Here is an 18,886-nt window from a genome sequence, read left to right as displayed (position 1 = left end):
TCCCCCACCTCCGCCGCTGAGTCACCGCCGGGGAAATCAAAAAAAAATCCCCGTCTACTGGGCAACCAGCCCAGTGCTTCCAGTTTCAAACTGGGGCCGGGGTCTCGGTCAGCTGATGGCGAGAGCCGGAGCGTGGCCCGGGTGCCGGAAAACGCCGGGCGCAGCCGGAAAGGCACCGCGGGCGCAGGAGGAAGCTGCCGGGCCGCGGGGCGGAGGCCCCGTTCTCCGAGGGAAGCGATTTGGCCCCCCCCAACTCTTCCCTTGGGAGCGTTCTTCACCCGAGGGGACCCCACCGCGGTGGGACCGGGGACTGTGAGCTCCCACCGCCGGAGCCGGCACGCGATTCGGCGAAGGCGGCCAGGCGAGGGAAGCGCGGCTCCGTGGCAGCCCCCCGGGGGGGGAAGGAGGGAGAGAGAGAAGCAAACCGCGCGAGGAGGCGGCGAGGAAGGGATTTTGGGGAGACGCGCGGCTTCGCCTCTTCTCCCGTGCTGAGTCAGCTCCGACGCCGGCAAGGTGCTGAATCAGCAGAATGAGGCCCCCCCACCCTCCGGCTGGGGCCGTTTGCCCACCGTGGCAGCGGGAAGCTCGCCGAGGCGAGGAGAAGGATACACGTTGGTTGCAGGAGAGGCGGGTAGGTGTGTCTCGATGATGAATTCCTTCCTCGTTGACGTCGACGAAGATCTGCTGGCCGCAGACGGCGCAGACGGCTGTCGGAGAGAGGTGCTTGGTGGGCATCCCCGAGGCGCTGTAGAACTGAGCGAGGGCAGAGCAGAGGGAGAAGCTTAGGGCTATGAGGATGAGGAGGGGGCTGGAGCATCTCTCCTGCGAGGATGAGGCTGAGGGAGCTGGGCTTGTTCAGCCTGGAGAAGAGAAGGACTGAGAGGGGGACCTTCACAGAATCACAGAATCACAGAATAGTAGGGGTTGGAAGGGACCTCTGTGGTCACCCAGTCCAACCCTCCTGCCCAAGCAGGGTCACCCAGAGCAGGCTGCACAGGATCTTGTCCAGGTGGGGTCTTGAATATCTCCAGAGAAGGAGACTCCACAGCCTCCCTGGGCAGCCTGGGCCAGGGCTCCGTCACCCTCAGAGGGAAGAAGTTCTTCCTCGGGTTCAGCTGGAACTTCCTCTGCTTCAGTTTGTGCCCATTGCCCCTTGTCCTGTCGCTGGGCACCACTGGAAAGAGTCTGGCCCCGTCCTCCTGACCCCCACCCTGCAGAGATTTAGAGGCATTTCTAAGGTCCACCTCTCAGCCTTCTCTTCTCCAGGCTGAACAAGCCCAGCTCCCTCAGCCTCTCCTCGTAGGGGAGATGCTCCAGTCCCCTCCCTCATCCTCGCAGCCCTGCGCTGGACTCTCTCCAGTAGCTCCTCATCTCTCTTGAACTGGGGAGCCCAGCACTGGGACACAGTACTCCAGATGATGGCCTCACCAGGGCAAGTGTAGAAGGGAAGGAGAACCTCCCTCGTCCTGCTGGCCACACTCTTCTTGATGCACCCCAGGATCCCATTGGCTTAAATATCTGCAGGGTGGGTGTCAGGAGGAGACGGGGCCAGACTCTTTCCAGTGGTGCCCAGTGACAGGACAAGGGGCAATGGGCACAAAACTGGAGCAGAGGAAGCTCCAGCTGAAGACGAGGAAGAACTTCTTCCCTCTGAGGGTGCCGAGGAGCCCTGGCCCAGGCTGCCCAGAGGGGCTGTGGAGTCTCCTTCTCTGGAGATATTCCAGCCCCACCTGGACAAGGTCCTCTACAACCTACTGTAGGTGACCCTGCTTCGGCAGGAGGGTTGGGTTGGGGGATCCCAGGGGTCCCTGCCAACCCCCCCCATGCTGGGATTCTGACAGCGGTGACAGCGAGAGAGGGCACGCGTCCCCCACGGCCGCGGCGGGGCACGGCGAAGCTTTAGAGGAGGGGTCAGCACCCGAGGAGTCCAACCTCGGCCTTTCGGGCTTCAAAACCTCGTTACAGGTCCAGCTGCAGGGAAAAATAAACTAGAAGAGGACGGGGAGCTGCTCGGCGACGTGGTGGCCCATCACAGCCCAGCCCCACAAGCCCCCTCTCCCATGGCCGGGTGGGTTTCTGCTGCCTGCCGGGCCGGGGCACCCACGCCGGGCAGTGAGGGCAGAGAGCAGGACCAGCCGGAGGTCACAGCTCCGACCCAAGATGACAACCTCGGGCTGGCAGGCCAACAGGGGCTCCGTCACCCTCCGGCCACCGCGCGTCCCCGAGGCTGCTAGGCCGATGCAGCCGGGTCTCCCCGCACGCAGCCCTGGCGCCCGCATCTCTCAGGGTCGGCCAGCTGAGCACGACTCGGCCGGTCGCTCACGCTGCGTCCCAGGTCCCACGGCCAGGCTTGGACACAGAGTGAGAGAATCACACAGAGTGGTTTGGAGTTGGAAGGGACCTTGAAGATCATCTGGGTCCAACCCCCCCTGCCATCAGCAGGGACATCTTCCACCAGACCAGGGTGCTCAGAGCTCCATCCAACCTGGCCTTGAACATTTCCAATGCTGGGAACAGCCACAGCTTCTCTGGGCAACCTGGGCCAGGGTTTCACCACCCTCATGGTGAAGAATTTCTTCCTAACATCTCATCTAAATCTGCCCTCTTTTGGTTTAGAGCCCTTCCCCCATGTCCTAATCACCACACCCCCTTGGGAAAAGCCCCTCTCCACCCTTCTGTCTGTAGCCCTTCAGGCTTAGGCATGCTGCTCTGAGGTCACCCCAGAGCCTTCTCTTCTCCAGGCTGAGCAGCCCCCAGCTCGCCCTCAGCCTGTTCCCTCGGAGGAGAGGTGCTCCAGCCCTCGGATCATCTCCGTGGCCTCCTCTGGCCCCGCTCCAACACATCCATGTCCTTCCTGTGTTGGGGGCTCCAGAGAACATGTCCGTGAGAACATCATAGAACATCTCGAGTTGGAAGGGACCCGTAAGGATCATCGAGATCAATTCCCTGCTCCTCACAGGACTACCTACCACTAACCTGTCTGAAGATGAGGAAGAACTTCTTCCCTCTGAGGGTGACGGAGCCCTGGCCCAGGCTGCCCAGAGGGGCTGTGGAGTCTCCTTCTCTGGAGATACTCAAGACCCGCCTGGACAAGGTCCTCTACAGCCTACTGTAGGTGACCCTGCTTGGGCAGGGGTGGTTGGGCTGGGGGATCCCCAGAGGTCCCTTCCAACCCTGACCATTCTGGGATTCTGTGAACCCGTCTCACTGAGAACCTCCTCCAGATGCCCCCTGAGCTCTGACCAGCGTGTGGTGCCATCACTGCTCTTCCCTGGGGAGCCCCGTTCCAGGGACCACGGACCCTCTCAGTGAAGAACCCTTTCCTCATGTCCAACCTGAACTTCCCCTCAAGGCAGCTCCACTCTCTCGTCCTCAGTGTCCTATCACAGGGGTCAACAGAGTGAGGAGATCAGCACCTCCCACACCACTGCCATCATGAAGAAGCCGTAGATGGCGATTGAGGTCACCTCTCAGCCTGCTCTTCTCCAAGCTGAACAAGCCAAGTGACGGAGCCCTGGCCCAGGCTGCCCAGGGAGGCTGTGGAGTCTCCTTCTCTGGAGATATTTCCAGCCCCGCCTGGACAAGGTCCTCTGCAGCCTGCTCTGGGTGACCCTTGCTTGGGCAGGGTGGGTTGTGGCTGTGTGACCCACAGAGGTCCCTGCCAAACCCTGACCAATGCTTGGGATTCTGGGATTCTGTGACCTCAGTCCACTCCATAAGTCCTGCCCTCGAGACCCTTCCCCCATTCTCGGTCGCCCTCCTCTGGACACGCTCCAATGGTTGGATGCCCTTCGTGTGTTGAGGGCACCCAAACTGCACCCAGGGCAGCCGAGAGGTGGGAGGCTTGCACCACTGCAGTGCAGAGTGGGACAGTCCCCTCTCCCGACCCGGCTGGTGATTGCTGGGCTTGATGCCCCCCAGCACACGGCCAGCCTTCTGGCTGCCAGGACACATGGGGACTCCTGTTCCACTGGCCATCAACCCAGACCCCCAGAGCTCTTTCCAGGGGGCCGCTCTCCAGCTTCTCGTCACAGAATCACAGAATGTTTAGGGTTGGCAGGGACCTCTGTGGGTCACCCAGCCCAACCCCCTGCCCAAGCAGGGTCACCAAGGGTTGGAATATCTCCAGAGAAGGAGACTGCACAGCCCCTCTGGGCAGCCTGGGCCAGGGCTCCGTCACCCTCAGAGGGAAGAAGTTCTTCCTCATCTTCAGCTGGAGCTTCCTCGGCTTCAGTTTGTGCCCGTTGCCTCCTTGTCCTGTCGCTTGGGCACCACTGGAAAGAGTCTGGCCCCAATCTCCTGACCCCCACCCTGCAGAGATTTATCTGGCATTTCGAAGGTCTCCCTCTCTCAGCCTTCTCTTCTCCAGGCTGAACAAGCCCAGCTCCTCAGGCCTCTCCTCGTAGCAGAGATGCTCCAGTCCCCTCCTCATCCTCGTAGCCCTGCGAAGGACTCTCTCCAGTAGGCTCCTCATCTCTCTTGAACTGGGGAGCCCAGCACTGGACCCAGCACTGCAGATGGGGCCTTCCCCAGGGCAGAGCAGAGGGGGAGGAGAACCTCCCTCGCCCTGCTGCCCACCACACTCCTCCTCATGCACCCCAGGATCCCATTGGCCTTCTTGGCACCCAGGGCACGCTGCTGGCTCATGGTCACCCTGTCGTCCCCCAGCACTCCCAGTCCCTCTCCGCAGAGCTGCTCTCCAGCAGGTCAGCCCCAGCCTGTACTGGTTGCCTGGGGTTGTTCCTCCCCAGGTGCAGGACCCTGCCCTTTGCCCTTGTTGAACCTCATCAGGTTCCTCTCTGCCCAACTCTCCAGCCTGTCCAGGTCTCGCTGGATGGCAGCACAGCCTGCTGGTGTGCCCAACCACTCTCTCCCAGTTTGGTGTCATCAGCAAACGACTCCACCGGCGTCCTAGGGCACCTATTTTTTGGCGGTGTGGGGTTTTTTCAGGTACCAGGTGAGCAGGCTACAGATTTTAGGCCACCACTGCAGGCACGCAGGAAGGGGCTGCCCCGATCCTTCCTAAACTCCCATTTAGGGGTGGCAAAAGCTGCTTGCTGGGGACCGAGACGGGACAGGAGCCGCCGTCAGCGGGGCAGGGCTGTCGCCTGGGGGACAGCACGGCCACACCTTCACCCCGATGGTCGAGGCCATGTAATCCGCACACATCTCGGCGAAGTCCCGCTCCAGCACCCCGTAGTAAAGACCGTAGAAGAGGAGGGAGATGCCAAAGTCCATGGCGTCTTCGGGTTTGATTCTGCAACGGAAGAGCCCAACGACATCAAGAGCACTTCTGGGGGCTGCAGAGGCGCTGACACAACCCACAGCACGAGCTGCGTCGCGAGAGCGGTCCCACAGGCACCGGACACGCGTCACCGGGAAGCGTCACACCGCACTGGTCCTCCAGGTACCCAGCCCTGGTCCCTGCTTCTGGGACGCTTCACGCTGGCTGCCCAGCGAGCAGCATCTGAATGGGGATGTGGGGGCAGCAGAGGGATCCCAGCGTGGCGGAGGTTGGAAGGGACCCCTGGGGTCACCCAGCCCAGTCCCCTGCCCAAGCAGGAGTCACCCAGAGCAGGGGGCACAGGACCTTGTCACAGGCAGAGCTGGAATATCTCCAGAGAAGGAGACTCCACAACCTCCCTGGGCAGCCTGGGCCAGGGCTCCGGCACCCTCAGAGGGAAGAAGTTCTTCCTCGGGTTCAGCTGGAGCTTCCTCTGCTCCAGTTTGTGCCCGTTGCCCCTTGTCCTGTCGCTGGGCACCACTGGAAAGAGTCTGGCCCCGTCCTCCCTGACCCCCACCCCCTGCAGAGATTTAGAGGCATTTCTAAGGTCCCCACGCGCAGCCTTCTCTTCTCCAGGCTGAACAAGCCCAGCTCCCTCAGCCTCTCCTCGCAGGAGAGATGCTCCAGTCCCCTCCTCATCCTCGTAGGCCCTCCGCTGGACTCTCTCCAGTAGTCTCCTCATACTCTCTTGAACTGGGAGCCCAGCACTGGACACAGCAACTGCAGATTGGGCCCCCAGGGCAGAGCAGAGGGGGAGGAGAACCTCCCTCGCCCTGGCTGCCCCAACACTCTCCTCCTCATGCACCCCAGGATCCCATCGGCCTTCTTGGCACCACAGGGCACGCTGCTGGCTCATGGTCACCCTGTCGTCGCCCAGCACTCCCAGTCCCTCTCCACAGAGCTGCTCTCCAGCAGCTCAGCCCCAGCCTGTACTGGTGCACGGGGTTGTTCCTCCCCAGGGGCAGGACCCATGCCCTTGCCCTTGTTGAACCTCATCAGGTTCCTCTCTGCCCAACTTTCCAGCCTGTCCAGGTCACGCTGAATGGCAGCACAGCCTGCTGGTGTGTCCACCACTCCTCCCAGTTTGGTGCCATCAGCAAACTGGCTGAGGGTACACTCTAACTCTTCATCCAGGTCGTTGATGAAGAAGTTGAACAAGGCTGGGCCCAGTACTGACCCCTGAGGGACACCACCAGTTCCCGGCCTCCAACCAGACTCAGCGCCGCTGATGCCAACCCTCTGAGCTCTGCCATTCAGCCAGTTCTCAATCCACCTCACCAACCACTCATCCAGCCCACACTTCCTGAGCTTCCCTAGGAGGATGTCATGGCAGACCATGTCGAAAGCCTCGCTGAAGTCGAGGTGGACACCATCCACTCCGGTTGTCCAATACCTGGCACCCATCACCCTCACCATAAGCAGCTGCAGGGATCTCCAACTACCTCGTGCACCAGATCAGCTCCCAGTAAGCCCCCAGTTAACACTTCTCTGCAGGCAGGTGCCACGTCTGCTCCTATTCTTGAGAAGGAACCAAGCTCTCTAAACAAGATGGCTTGGGTTGGGGTCACCTGGGCCGGCTGGACCCACGCCGAGCCGGAGGGGCTGCCGACACAGCCGAGCTGGACGCGGGGCTCGCCGGCGACCCTGACCAGCAGCCCACCCGCGATCCTCCCCGCAGGGAGCGGACAGCCCAAGCATCTCCTCGGCCCCGTGGACCAGATCACTTGGACAACGGCTTCTCCAGGGCCGCAGCCGCCGCCTGGCACCCCCCCGCCCCGGGAGCGGGACCCGAGGGAAGTCACTCACCTGAATAATAAGTTGAGACCAAAGAGTGTGAACATCACAGCCATGTACCCCACGATCCCAGTGGCGTAGCTGATCTTGTATATTAGTAGGAACCATTTATAAACCAGCCTGTGAAGAATTAAAACAAGAATTTAACGGCTTCGCCCTTCCCCAGTGAAGCTGCACCGAGCAGTTAAAGAATTTGACTTTTTTAACTTTTTACTTTTCAACTTTTTACTTTTCAAACCCGCGCGGTGCTGCCTGCGGACCCTGCTCCTCGCCACACACGGCGGTGACAGAACTTTAAATTTCTGACTCCAGCTGCGGATCCGCCGCTGCCGTGGGCAGCTCACGGCCTCCAAACCAGAAACCTGGGGATCTCCAAAGGCTGTAAGCAAGCCTGCTTCAGGCTGGTGTGGAATTATGAGTAAAATTAAGGTTTTACATCTGAAAATTAAGGTTTATATGAAAACGTAGCAGTGTTCACCCAGTGAGGGAAAGCCAAAGGAGCTCTGAGGATGGGACCCGGCTGCAGCAGGCAGGTGAGGAAACCCACTCACACAGCAACTCCCTGCAATGTCCCATGGAGGATGAGAGCAGAGTGGAGACTCCATGGCCCTGCTCCGTGAGGATAAATCAGGAGGAAATGGTTCTCTAGGACTGATCAGCAGCTCCTCTGGCCCCCTGAGCCAACAGGTTTTCCAAACCTTGCCAAAGTGCTACCCTCTCGTGAACTTTGCTCGTTTTAATATCATTTTAATACCAAAACACACCTCCATCCCAAAGGCTCCCCGCCTCCGAGGTGCGACCACCCCTCTCCGAGTCTGCGCTCTACCATTTTTCATAAACTCTGCCTTTAAATGTGAAGCCAGACAATTTTTACACCAATCCTGATAAAAGGTGTGTGTGACTGCAGTCACTCCAACTCCACCTTAAAGGTAGAAAGGATATAAAAATAGCCAGGGAAATGGGGGATTTTGGGACAAGAAGATAACACCGTGGATTTTTGGAGGAGAAGAAGAGAACACCGTGAGCAAGTCAAGGGAAACTCCACCTCAGACTGCGTCCGACAGCTGGGATCGGCCGACGGGCTGAGCCTTGGCTTCTCCCTCCTTGGGACACCTCGGGTGAGACTCAAACTGAGCGCTTTTCTGGGGACCCTCATGTTTATAGCCAGGCTGTATTATTGATAACTTTTTCAGACATTTTATATTTGCACGGGCTTTCTTGCAGACAGTCACTACCACCAGCAACTCAAAAAAACCTCTCTACCTGTTGCACAAATCAAACTGCCCTGTTTCAGCAGCCACTTGTCTCACTGAACGTGACCAGAGAGAATCACAGAATGGTAGGGGTTGGAAGGGACCTCTGTGGGTCACCCAGTCCAACCCCCTGCCGAAGCAGGGTCACCCAGAGCAGGCTGTAGAGGACCTTGTCCAGGTGGGTCTTGAATATCTCCAGAGAAGGAGACTCCACAGCCTCCCTGGGCAGCCTGGGCCAGGGCTCCCTCACCCTCAGAGGGAAGAAGTTCCTCCTCACGTTCCACCACACCCGCTCGGGCAGCACACACCCTGGGCTGGCTGCCAGCAATCAGTGCTTCGCCCCGGCTGACGACGCGGGCGGCGTGGTGGGGGGGTTGCACACCCCCTGGGGTGCTGAGTTTATAAGGCGACGGCCAGCGAAAACTGGAAAGCTCTCCCTGCAATGGTTACCACCAGGGCCGAGGAGGTCTCCCAGGAAGGCAACCCACTAACCTGGGTGTCGTCTGCACCAGAGGTTTTCGAGTTGCCCTGAAGGTGACGAAAGCCGTGACCGCCGAGAAGAGCACCCAGATCACCAGGAACCGCCACCAGTTCAGCTTGATTGTGAAGTACAGGGGTACCACCCACATCTGGAAGAGGGTGACCATCTGCAGGGACAGCAGAAAGGAGTTTTGAGCCGGTTCTCTGCTCGCCACGCATCGGAAGCGCCCTCTCCAGCGCTGGCAGCCGTTCTCCTGCCGGCGTCAGAGGGCCCCGAGCAGCACTGGGAAACTTGGGAGCTCTGGTCTGCGGCACCCAGCACCCACAGAACAGGCTCAGAGCCCGACCGATGGGAGTTGGAGGCAGCAGCCACGCGATCTTCGGTAGCAAAGGACTAGAGCTGGAGGGGAGAATGCAGAGGAAACGTCTCCAGAGGAGGGCAGAGGAGATGGTCACACAGAATCACAGCATGGTGGGGTTGGAAGGGACCTCTGTGGGTCACCCAGCCCAACCCCCTGCCCAAGCAGGGTCACCCAGAGCAGGGGGCACAGCACCGCGTCCAGGCGGGGCTGGAATATCTCCAGAGAAGGAGACTCCACAGCCTCCCTGGGCAGCCTGGGCCAGGGCTCCGTCACCCTCAGAGGGAAGAAGTTCTTCCTCAGGTTCAGACGGAACTTCCTGTGCTTCAGTTTGTGCCCATTGCCCCTTGTCCTGTCACTGGGCACCACTGAAAAGAGTCTGGCCCCGTCCTCCTGACACCCACCCTGAAGAGATTTATCAACATTTCTAAGGTCCCCTCGCAGCCTTCTCTTCTCCAGGCTGAACAAGCCCAGCTCCCTCAGCCTCTCCTCGTAGCAGAGATGCTCCAGTCCCCTCCTCATCCTCGTAGCCCTGTGCTGGACTCTCTCCAGTAGCTCCTCATCTCTCTTGAACTGGGGAGCCCAGCACTGGACACAGCACTGCAGATGGGGCCTCCCCAGGGCAGAGCAGAGGGGGAGGAGAACCTCCCTCGCCCTGCTGCCCACACTCCTCCTCATGCACCCCAGGAGCCCACTGGCCTTCTGGGCACCCAGGGCACGGTGCTGTCCATCCCCACCCCTAGCTTGAATCGCTGTTGGGAAGACGAGGGGATCTCAACACCAGACAAGAGGAGAAGAACAGGACCATACTTCTCACCAGCTAAAGCCCAGCGTCGCTCAGCGCTCGCACCCAGCCTCGCAGACGAGACTTACGTTGTAGGAGCGAGGGTGCCTCTGCTTCCACTGGACCAACAGGAGCTGTGCCACCACCAGCGTGGCGATGAGGATGAGGACCATCTCGGCGTGCATGGCCTCGTGCCCACGGTGCTTGGCGTGCATCCGCGCGTGCTCCACCCTGCAACGACACCGAAAGGGCGGCTGGAGAGCCCGGACCGCGTGCTAACAGCACGGCGGGGCTGGCAAACACCCCGGCACGGGGAAGCCGTGAAGACCAGACCAGGGTCACCACGAAGGAGCATCAGCAGAGCGGCTGCGTGACACCGCCGGCGTGCGCCGACGCTCAGTGCCAAACGCTCCGCCCGGTTTCAGAGCCACCGGGGCCACTGCCCAGCAAGGGGAGGGCTGGACGGGGGCGGGGGGCACGGTCTGTAGGCAGCAAAACCCACAAAGCTGGTGAGCAAAGACCATGATGGAGCACTGGAACGGGTTTCTCAGGGAGGTTGTGGAGTCTCCTTCTCTGGAGATATTCCAGCCCCACGTGGACGTGGCCCTGTGCAGCCTGCTGTAGGTGACCCTGCTTCGGCAGGGGGTTGGACTAGATGACCCACAGAGGTCCCTTCCAACCCCTACCATTCTGTGATATTCTGTGATATTCTGGGGTTTCTTTGCAGCGTGGGCTGTTGGACCCAAAGCCAAGGTAGGGTTAGGACCTGTAAGATCCTCACATCTCGGTCCTGAGCTGACAAGATAGCTCAAGCTGCGGGGAAAAAAACCAAAACCAAACACAACAAATACAGCAAATTCTCTGATCTTAGGTCGTCTCCTGTAAATTCATCGTAAGAGAAGAGCCGTCTTACTGTGCTTTTCAACAAGGGTCTGACTGAAGCTGGCTTGGCTAAAAGAAAGGGAGGTGTATCTAGCAAGGAGTTCAAAAGCCAAACACCAGCAGTGCCTTGTGAGACCGCTCACCAAATCCCAGGATCCCAGCATGGTGGGGTTGGCAGGGACCCCTGGGGATACCCCAGCCCAACCCCCTGCCCAAGCAGGGTCACCCAGAGCAGGGGGCACAGCACCGTGTCCAGCCGGGTCTGGAATATCTCCAGAGAAGGAGACTCCACAGCCTCCCTGGGCAGCCTGGGCCAGGGCTCCATCACCCTCAGAGGGAAGAAGTTCTTCCTCATCTTCAGCTGGAGCTTCCTCTGCTTCAGTTTGTGCCCATTGCCCCTTGTCCTGTCACTGGGCACCACTGGAAAGAGTCTGGCCCCGTCCTCCTGACCCCCACCCTGCAGATATTTAGAGGCATTTCTAAGGTCCCCTCTCAGCCTTCTCTTCTCCAGGCTGAACAAGCCCAGCTCCCTCAGCCTCTCCTCGTAGCAGAGATGCTCCAGTCCTCTCCTCATCCTCGCAGCCCTCCGCTGGACTCTCTCCAGTAGCTCCTCATCTTTCTTGAACTGGGGAGCCCAGCACTGGACGCAGCACTGCAGATGGGGCCTCCCCAGGGCAGAGCAGAGGGGCAGGAGAACCTCCCTCGCCCTGCTGGCCACACTCCTCCTCACGCACCCCAGGGTCCCATCACCCTTCTGGGCACCCCGGGCACGCTGCTGGCTCAGTTCCTGCTTCCCCCTCACAAATAACGCTGCGCAGGGAAGACCGGTTCCCCTCACAACGGACTCACCTCCATCTCTCCTCCGGGGACAAGTGCGAAAGATCCACCTAGGGAGAAAGAAAACACCGCAGCCATCAGCCAAAAGCAGAGCTTGGGAGCTGCAGTCCCAGCCTGGGACCGAGAACCGATCTCCTCCACCCCCCCCACAGCGCGGACGCTGGTTTAGGCCCCGGAGCAGCCTGTGCCGTGTCCACGCTGCCCGTTCTCCACGGGTGACACCGCCACGGCACCTCCGGCACGCGCGAGGCCCCGCACGACCCCGTGTTTCGTGGCAGCCCACGCTCTGCCCCGTGCCCCGCAGGAACCGGTCCCAGCCCCGCGTCCGCAGCCCAGCCTGGCATCTCCGGGCGCAGATGGGCGACCGCAGCGCGCGTCCGGAACGGGGGTCCCAAACCCCACCGGCCCGCGCGGCAGCGGAGGGCGTCTGGAGCATCTCCCCTACGAGGAGAGGCTGAGGGAGCTGGGCTTGTTCAGCCTGGAGAAGAGAAGGCTGAGAGGGGACCTTATAAATGCCTACAAATATCTGCAGGGTGGGGGTCAGGAGGACGGGGCCAAGCTCTTTCCAGTGGTGCCCAGCGACAGCACAAGAGGCAACGGGCACAAACTGGAGCAGAGGAAGCTCCAGCTGAAGATGAGGAAGAACTTCTTCCCTCTGAGGGTGACGGAGCCCTGGCCCAGGCTGCCCAGGGAGGCTGTGGAGTCTCCTTCTCTGGAGATATTCAAGACCCGCCTGGACAAGGTCCTCTACAACCTACTGTAGGTGACCCTGCTTCAGCAGGAGGGTTGGAGTAGATGACCCACAGAGGTCCCTTCCAACCCCTACCACGCTGGGATTCTGTGATTCTGTCTGCAGACCGGCAACAAACCATCGCCCCAAAGATTTTTTTTCTAAAAGATTTGGGGGGAAAAAAGAAAGATCTTGGACTTGCTCCACCGACACGGCTGGAAGCTTCTCCCAAGCGTTACGGGCAGCGATGTTTTCGCCCTGCGGCAGCGAGCGCTGTGACCAGAGGCGAAAGACGATCGGCCGGCGTAACCCAAGCTGCCAGGCTGGCGGCGGGGTGCGAAGGACACCGTCCTCTGACAGCCCGAGGGGACAGACGGGACCAGAAGCAGCACGGCGACTCTGGGGTAACCCCGGCTCGCAAGCAGGCAGCACCCAAACCTCACCCAGAGGCCGGGTCTCGCAGAATCCCCCATTTCCCCCTCCACTTTCCTCCAAATCCCACCAGGTGTTTGGACTGGGGAGGGGTGGGGGGGGACCTTCTTCAGGTCCTTCAGGAAGAAGGACCCTTCTTCTTCAGCCTGGAGAAGAGAAGGCTGAGAGGGGACCTTCGAAAGGCCTCTAAATATCTGCAGGGTGGGGGTCAGGAGGACGGGGCCAGACTCTTTCCAGTGGTGCCCAGCGACAGGACAAGGGGCAACGGGCACAAACTGAAGCAGAGGAAGCTCCAGCTGAACATGAGGAAGAACTTCTTCCCTCTGAGGGTGACGGAGCCCTGGCCCAGGCTGCCCAGAGGGGCTGTGGAGTCTCCTTCTCTGGAGATATTCCAACCCTGGCTGGACAAGGTCCTCTGCAGCCTGCTCTGGGTGACCCTGCTTGGGCAGGGGGTTGGGTGGGTGACCCCCAGGGGTCCCTTCCAACCCCACCACGCTGGGATTCTGGGATTCTGTGGAACTGGGGCGACGCGAGCGCGCTCCTCGGAGCCGGTGTCGGCTCGTCCCCACCTACACGCCGTTTCCCACGCGAGCCGGCGAGCTCGAGCAGGGATTTCCATCGCTCCGGGCGCTTCCCGAAGGCCTCAGGGAGCCAAACCTCTCGGTGCTTTTTGCCTCCTCGCCGCTGCGGTTTTGCCGCTGGAGAAAGGGTCCCTCGGCGCGAGCCGCTGCTCCAGAGCCCTTCACCTTCAGTAGCTTCTCGAGCCTCTGCCAGCGGCAGCTGCCAAACCCCGGGGGCTCGCTGGCCCGGCTCAGCTCCGGCGTGCTCCGATCCCCCCACGAGCCACGGGAAGTCCCCCGGGGGCTCCCCCTGCTCCCCCCATCCGCCGCCGGACGAGGAAATTTCACCAGCGCAGTCCAGCAGCGAAAAACACCGATTCTTTCTCTCCCCACGCATGGGTTGGGGTCACTCCCCTCCACGCCGGGCGGTCCCACGCTTAGGGAACCCCCCTCAGCCTCTTGCCTTCAGCGTCGTCCCCAAATCTACGAGGTCTCCCAGCAAATGAGCTCAAGCCTCGTCAACCCCTCGCCGAGAAGAAGGCTCCCCTACGAGGAGAGGCTGAGGGAGCTGGGCTTGTTCAGCCTGGAGAAGAGAAGGCTGAGAGGGGACCTTCGAAAGGCCTCTAAGTCTCTTCAGGGTGGGTGTCAGGAGGACGGGGCCAGACTCTTTCCAGTGGTGCCCAGCGACAGGACAAGGGGCAATGGGCACAAACTGGAGCAGAGGAAGCTCCAGCTGAAGATGAGGAAGAACTTCTTCCCTCTGAGGGTGAGGGAGCCCTGGCCCAGGCTGCCCAGAGGGGCTGTGGAGTCTCCTTCTCTGGAGATATTCAAGACCCACCTGGACAAGGTCCTGTGCAGCCTGCTCTGGGTGACCCTGCTTGGGCAGGGGGTTGGACTGGGTGACCCACAGAGGGCCCTCCCAACCCCTACCATTCTGTGATATTCCCAGCTGGCTGCTCTCCCAACACCGGCAGCGACGGCCTCGCAGCGGGAGAATCCGCCGCACGGAACGCAATTTTTCCTCGGCTGCTGGGACCGAGCTTCGCCGGATTCCCCGGTGCTCGAAGCTCCAGAAAGAACTTCCCAAAGGGGGGTCGTGAGGGGACGGACGGGGCGTTCGGAGCAGCCATCAGGCGGGACTTTGGCAGAGCGGCCACCCCAAGCCGGGCCTTCCAGCTGACCCCTTCCCGACGGGCACGCTCTCTGCCCGGGGACACCCGGTTTCGGTCCTCAAAACGAAGAGCGGCGGCGATCCAAGCGCGGGACGGCGTCGGGAAGCGCCCGCTCTCGCCCGTCCGCGTTCGCTCTGTTCCTACCTCGGGCCCGTCTCATTCTAACGCCCGGTTTTTGGGTCCCTTTCGAACGCGACTCTGCTCTCAGATCTCCCTCTACCAGGCCAGAGGGGTGAGGGGTTCGGCGAGCACCACGAGGACGGCTGCAGCCCGGCGCTCCCGCTGCAGCCTCCTCCGGCCGGCGACAGCAGCGCGGGACCCGCTGCGTGGACCAGCTACTGCTCATACAACAACATTTGTTTAAAAAAATGGATTGAGAACGATGTCCTCCACCCTACGTCTGCTCTGTAACTCACAAACCGCTCAAAAACCACAGAATCACAGGATGGTCAGGGTTGGAAGGGACCTCTGGGGTCACCCAGCCCAGCCCCCTGCCCAAGCAGGGTCACCCAGAGCAGGCTGCACAGGACCTTGTCCAGGCGGGGCTGGAATATCTCCAGAGAAGGAGACTCCACAGCCTCCCTGGGCAGCCTGGGCCAGGGCTCCATCACCCTCAGAGGGAAGAAGTTCTTCCTCATCTTCAGCTGGAGCTTCCTCGGCTTCAGTTTGTGCCCATTGCCCCTTGTCCTGTCGCTGGGCACCACTGGAAAGAGTCTGGCCCCGTCCTCCTGACCCCCACCCTGCAGATATTTATGGGCATTTCTAAGGTCCCCTCTCAGCCTTCTCTTCTCCAGGCTGAACAAGCCCAGCTCCCTCAGCCTCTCCTCGTAGCAGAGATGCTCCAGTCCCCTCCTCACCCTCGTAGCCCTCCGCTGGACTCTCCCCAGTAGCTCCTCATCTCTCTTGAACTGGGGAGCCCAGAACTGGACCCAGCACTGCAGATGGGGCCTCCCCAGGGCAGAGCAGAGGGGGAGGAGAACCTCCCTCGCCCTGCTGCCCACACTCCTCCTCATGCACCCCAGGATCCCATCGGCCTTCTTGGCACCCAGGGCACGCTGCTGGCTCATGGTCACCCTGTCGTCCCCCAGCACTCCCAGTCCCTCTCCACAGAGCTGCTCTCCAGCAGCTCAGCCCCAGCCTGTCCTGGTGCCTGGGGTTGTTCCTCCCCAGGGGCAGGACCCTGCCCTTGCCCTTGTTGAACCTCATCAGGTTCCTCTCTGCCCAACCCCGTCTTGGTGACAACTGGGAGAAACTGGGTATCGGCAACCAAAGCCTAATTCTCTCCTCGGACGCGGTGTTGGGGCCTTTGGAAGAACCTCGTGCCACTCCCCGGTGCTCAGCAGGGGCTCGGGCCCCAAAGCCACCACGAACCTGCGATCCCCACCGCCGGGACGCTCCGGAGGGTTTCCTCCCTCTAGGCAAACACAAAGGCTGCGGCCACCCGTAACGCGGGACCCGCAACCGCCCGCTCCTCGCAGGGCGACAGGAGGATCTCCAAGCACACGTACCAACCGCTGCCAGCCGGCCGTAATCCCCTCACGCTCTAAATCCGGGCAGGAGGCAAGAGGAACGTCTGGAGGATGGGGAAGGAGCAGCTGCTGCTTTCAGTCCCAAGCTGCAGCCCAGCCTACAGCTGGCGTCGCGCGGCTCCGTGGCTTTTCGGCCGTCCAAACCCAACGGCGTCCGGCATCTGCTACGCACGGCGCCGGGCAGAGGCGGAAGAGCCGAGGAGCTGGGACGCCCGGGCCCCGATCTCACCTCTCCCACAGCCTCAGAGATCATTTCACATCAGCCAGCAGGAACAGCTGGAAACCAGGGGCAGGTAAATCTCCAGAGCGCTGAGGGTCCGGCCGTTCCCCCGAGGCGGGTTTGGAAGAGGCAGGCTCTCTGCTGAATCCCAGAATCCCAGCATGGTGGGGTTGGAAGGGACCCCTGGGGTCACCCAGCCCAACCCCCTGCCCAAGCAGGGTCACCCAGAGCAGGGGGCACAGGACCTTGTCCAGGCGGGGCTGGAATATCTCCAGAGAAGGAGACTCCACAGCCTCCCTGGGCAGCCTGGGCCAGGGCTCCGTCACCCTCAGAGGGAAGAAGTTCTTCCTCGGGTTCAGCTGGAGCTTCCTCTGCTCCAGTTTGTGCCCGTTGCCCCTTGTCCTGTCGCTGGGCACCACTGGAAAGAGTCTGGCCCCGTCCTCCTGACACCCACCCTGCAGATATTTATGGGCATTTCGAAGGTCCCCTCTCAGCCTTCTCTTCTCCAGGCTGAACAAGCCCAGCTCCCTCAGCCTCTCCTCGCAGCAGAGATGCTCCAGTCCCCTCCTCATCCTCGTAGCCCTCCACTGGACTCTCTCCAGTAGCTCCTCATCTCTCTTGAACTGGGGAGCCCAGCACTGGACCCAGCACTGCAGATGGGGCCTCCCCAGGGCAGAGCAGAGGGGAAGGAGAACCTCCCTCGCCCTGCTGCCCACACTCCTCCTCATGCACCCCAGGATCCCATTGGCCTTCTTGGCACCCAGGGCACGCTGCTGGCTCATGGTCACCCTGTCGTCCCCCAGCACTCCCAGTCCCTCTCCGCAGAGCTGCTCTCCAGCAGCTCAGCCCCATCCTGTCGTGGTGCCTGGGGTTGTTCCTCCCCAGGGGCAGGACCCTGCCCTTGCCCTTGTTGAACCTCATCAGGTTCCTCTCTGCCCAACTCTCCAGCCTGTCCAGGTCACGCTGGATGGCAGCACAGCCTGCCGGTGTGTCCACCACTCCTCCCAGTTTGGTGTCATCAGCAAACTGGCTGAGGGTACACTCTAACTCTTCATCCAGGTCGTTGATGAAGAAGTTAAACAAGACTGGGCCCAGTACTGACCCCTGGGGACACCACCAGTTCCCGGCCTCCAACCGGACTCAGCGCCGCTGATGCCAACCCTCTGAGCTCGGCCAGAAGCCGAGCCCCTGCTCCCAGCTCCACCTTTCCAAGCAGCTGCTTTTCTTTTTTCTCAGCTTTGTCACTTTTCCTCTCCGGGAACACCTGACCTCCAGCACGGGACCACGGGTTGGGCCGAGGGGCCCAACCAGGGGGTCCAGGGCCCCCCTTCAGCCGCAGCAGCCTCGGGGACCCTGCCGGAACGGGAGCTTCGCCCGCTCTGGGGGTGTGCAGTCCTTTGGGGGGCTCGGCCCCCCACCCCTAACACTCCCCACAGCCGTCTGCCCCATAGCCCTGCCAGCTCCCCATGCCCCGGGGCCCCCTCCCAGCCTCAGAGACACCCCCCCCCAGCAGCCCCAGGGTCCCCTGCCAGCCTCAGGGACCCCCCCAGAAACCCCAGGACCCCCCCCCCAGCAGCCCCAGAGCCCTCTCCCAGCCTCAGAGACCCCGTCCCCAGCAGCCCCAGAGCCGACTCTCAGCCTCAGGGACCCCCCCAGAAACCCCAGGGTCCCCTGCCAGCCTCAGGGACCCCCCAGAAAACCCAGTGACCCCCCCAGCAGCCCCAGAGACCCCCCTCAGCAGCCCCAGGGTCCCCTGCCAGCCTCACGGACCCCCCCAGAAACCTCAGAGACCCCCCCCAGCAGCCCCAGGGCCGACTCTCAGCCTCAGGGACCCCCTAGAAGCCCCAGGGCCCCCTCTCAGCGTTAGGCCCCCCCCCGCAGCCCCAGGCCCCTCGCTGCACGCCCCTACCCCGGCCCAGCGGCCCCCAGGCCCTGAGCCTGCCGCCGCCCCCCCCTGCGCCAGAGCCCCCCGCCCTACAGCCCCCGCTCGTCCCCCCCCCCCCCCGGGCCCCCCGCTACCTCCTCCACATCCCGCTCGACGGGGCCTCCAACCTCCACTTCCAGCACCGCCGCCATCTTGCCCCCCCCCCCCGTCCCCGCCGGCCAACTCCTTCCGCCACCGTCCGCCAATCAGCGGCCGCGCCACGGCAGCTCCGGCCAACCGCTGGGCGCGGCTCTGCCCCGACGGCCAATCAGAAGAGAGGAGGGGTGGGACAGCGGCCAGAGGCGCCGCTTCAGGCAGGAGGAAGTGGGGGGCGAGCTGTCACGGCCAGGGATCATCTGCCATTTCCAATCCCCCAGCGGGACGCACAATTCGTGCCGGCGGGCCCGGTTACCGTGGCCGCCTCGCCCCCGCGGGGTTGCCGGTCATAAAGTACCCGGGCCGCCGCCTCCCCCCTCCCCCCGCCCTTTCCCCCTGCCCCCTCACGCTGTTTCGGAGGGAGCGCACATGGCAGACGGTCCCTCCGCGCGGGGGCGGTGACGCGGGGCTGCCGGGGGACTACGTGTCCCGTCAGGCACCGCGGCGGGGCCGGAGGTCGGGGCCGGGCCCTGGGCCGGGGGCGGCCTGC

General features: G+C 62.1%; 1 protein-coding gene across 1 annotated transcript; it reads right to left on the bottom strand.

Moving 5' to 3' along the window:
* Positions 1-108: 108 nt before the first annotated feature.
* Positions 109-18,401, bottom strand: RNF121 (ring finger protein 121). Its single transcript, XM_075412611.1, has 7 exons — positions 18,336-18,401; positions 11,686-11,723; positions 10,044-10,185; positions 8,824-8,978; positions 7,091-7,198; positions 5,137-5,257; positions 109-753 (listed from the first exon to the last, which is right to left on the bottom strand). Exons 1-7 carry the CDS (start codon positions 18,390-18,392, stop codon positions 109-111), a joined length of 1,266 nt encoding a protein of 421 aa, XP_075268726.1. The 5' UTR covers positions 18,393-18,401.
* Between the last annotated feature and the right edge of the window lie 485 nt (positions 18,402-18,886).

The sequence above is a fragment of the Opisthocomus hoazin genome, unplaced genomic scaffold (genome assembly GCF_030867145.1).
Source record: "Opisthocomus hoazin isolate bOpiHoa1 unplaced genomic scaffold, bOpiHoa1.hap1 HAP1_SCAFFOLD_248, whole genome shotgun sequence".
Classification (NCBI taxonomy): Eukaryota; Metazoa; Chordata; class Aves; order Opisthocomiformes; family Opisthocomidae; genus Opisthocomus; species Opisthocomus hoazin.
Note: the sequence above shows the minus strand (reverse complement) of the source record. Positions and strands in the feature narration are given on the sequence as shown.

Bases quoted from the DNA above. Each gene is read 5' to 3' on its own strand.
- RNF121 (XM_075412611.1), bottom strand. From the start codon at position 18,392: ATGGCGGCGGTGCTGGAAGTGGAGGTTGGAGGCCCCGTCGAGCGGGAT. The intron at 8,979-10,043 runs GTAAGTCTCGTC...CTGTCCCTGCAG, and splicing joins GGCACCCTCGCTCCTACAAC to ATGGTCACCCTCTTCCAGAT. The intron at 7,199-8,823 runs GTTAGTGGGTTG...AATTCTTCACAG, and splicing joins CTGGTGCAGACGACACCCAG to GCTGGTTTATAAATGGTTCC.